This window comes from Sinocyclocheilus grahami, unplaced genomic scaffold, assembly GCF_001515645.1.
Source record: "Sinocyclocheilus grahami isolate Dianchi unplaced genomic scaffold, SAMN03320097.WGS_v1.1 scaffold1365.1, whole genome shotgun sequence".
NCBI lineage: Eukaryota > Metazoa > Chordata > Actinopteri > Cypriniformes > Cyprinidae > Sinocyclocheilus > Sinocyclocheilus grahami.
Window position 1 is genome coordinate 66470 of NW_015506544.1, and position 1372 is coordinate 67841.

Sequence of the window (1372 nt, forward strand, 5' to 3'; positions counted from 1 at the left end):
TCATGTGTGTATTTTCCGCAGAGTGATCCCGAGACCTTGTTGAAATGTCTGACAATGTGTGCCGAGTTGTTCAAGCAAATGAACATCAAGAGAGGAATCTGCCCTACCCTGAATGCTCTGATAGAGTCACTGGTACAATACTCATAAAAGCACTCACATCAATAGCCATTTCCTGCCATTCTGTGGTATAGGACAAGCCTGTGTCTGCATAGCACTTTTATCAGCCACTTTGGTTACTGAACTCTCAATCCAAAATCAGTGCAATACTTAATTAGGGCTGCAGTTATGGGAATGTAACTTCAAAGTGATCTCTCAATTCTACTGTAGATACTGCCAAGTGTGTCCAACCCTAACCCTGCTGTGCGCAACATGGCTGTCATCTGTTTGGGAACGGCTGCTCTCCACAGTAAAGACCTTTCCAACACACACCTTGTGCTGCTCTTGCAGGTATTTATAACACACTTGTTATAAAGATGAATTAATTCACTTTGTTCTAGTGGCTTAGAGGTAGTTTATTTTTATGTTTAGATAACACAACTAGAATCAGAATCAGTGCTCTCCGGGTTCTCATCGACCAGCTCCTGCTCAATGGCCTCAACATCTTCCAAGACAAGTCTGCTCCTATCTCACAAGCACCTGACTCACCAGACAACAGTAACGGACAGCCTGAACAACAAACTGAGGAGGAGAGTACCGTCCAGAGCATTCTGAAGATGCTCTCAGAATTTCTTGATAGTGAGGTACTGCCTATCCATTATGTTATTGGTTATGCTATATTGGAACATCGCTATCACTAGTAAACCTGATATTTCCTGCCAAATCAGCTGAAATGGCAAGTGACGGCTGTGTTAAACAGTTTCTTGAACGAGAAACAAAATATAGATAAGGTCTTGATTTTTGTCCAGTTGATTGGACAGTTGTTTGCTAATTGCTGTGATCGAAGAATTGAAACTTGTCTGGCTATAGACCAATTTGGAGTAGAAGTCACAGTTACATCACTTGCATCTGCACACGCATTGTAGTGGCAGAAAAACATTGGCAACAAGTGGAAGGAAACGGTTCAAATCCATGGAATAAGAGAAAAAATTGTTGTTCTATTGGATATCAGAATTGGAATGCAAATCGTTTTTATAGAATACTGTCGTCACAGACTCCATGAAGCTAAACGCAGATGTTTAAATGGACAAACTATGGATGGAACCTGCTTTGATTACCCTAGCATAAATTTGATTTAAACAATGGGTCTACATAATATTCACATGTGCAGTTCATAGGGGACATATTTTATTAGCCCTACTACAGTAACATCATGAAATACTATTTATACCTACGACATTGACCTATTTCATCTCACAATTCTGACTTTTTTTTT

General features: G+C 40.0%; 1 protein-coding gene across 1 annotated transcript in view; it reads left to right on the forward strand.

Annotated features, from left to right (window-relative positions):
• Positions 1-1372, forward strand: part of LOC107569617 (condensin complex subunit 3-like) — a 12563-nt gene that overhangs the window by 5694 nt on the left and 5497 nt on the right. The window contains exons 4-6 of the mRNA XM_016255735.1: positions 22-132; positions 328-447; positions 529-740. Coding sequence (XP_016111221.1) covers positions 22-132; positions 328-447; positions 529-711 — 414 coding nt within the window. The 3' untranslated portion in view covers positions 712-740. The remainder of the gene's footprint in view (positions 1-21; positions 133-327; positions 448-528; positions 741-1372) is intronic.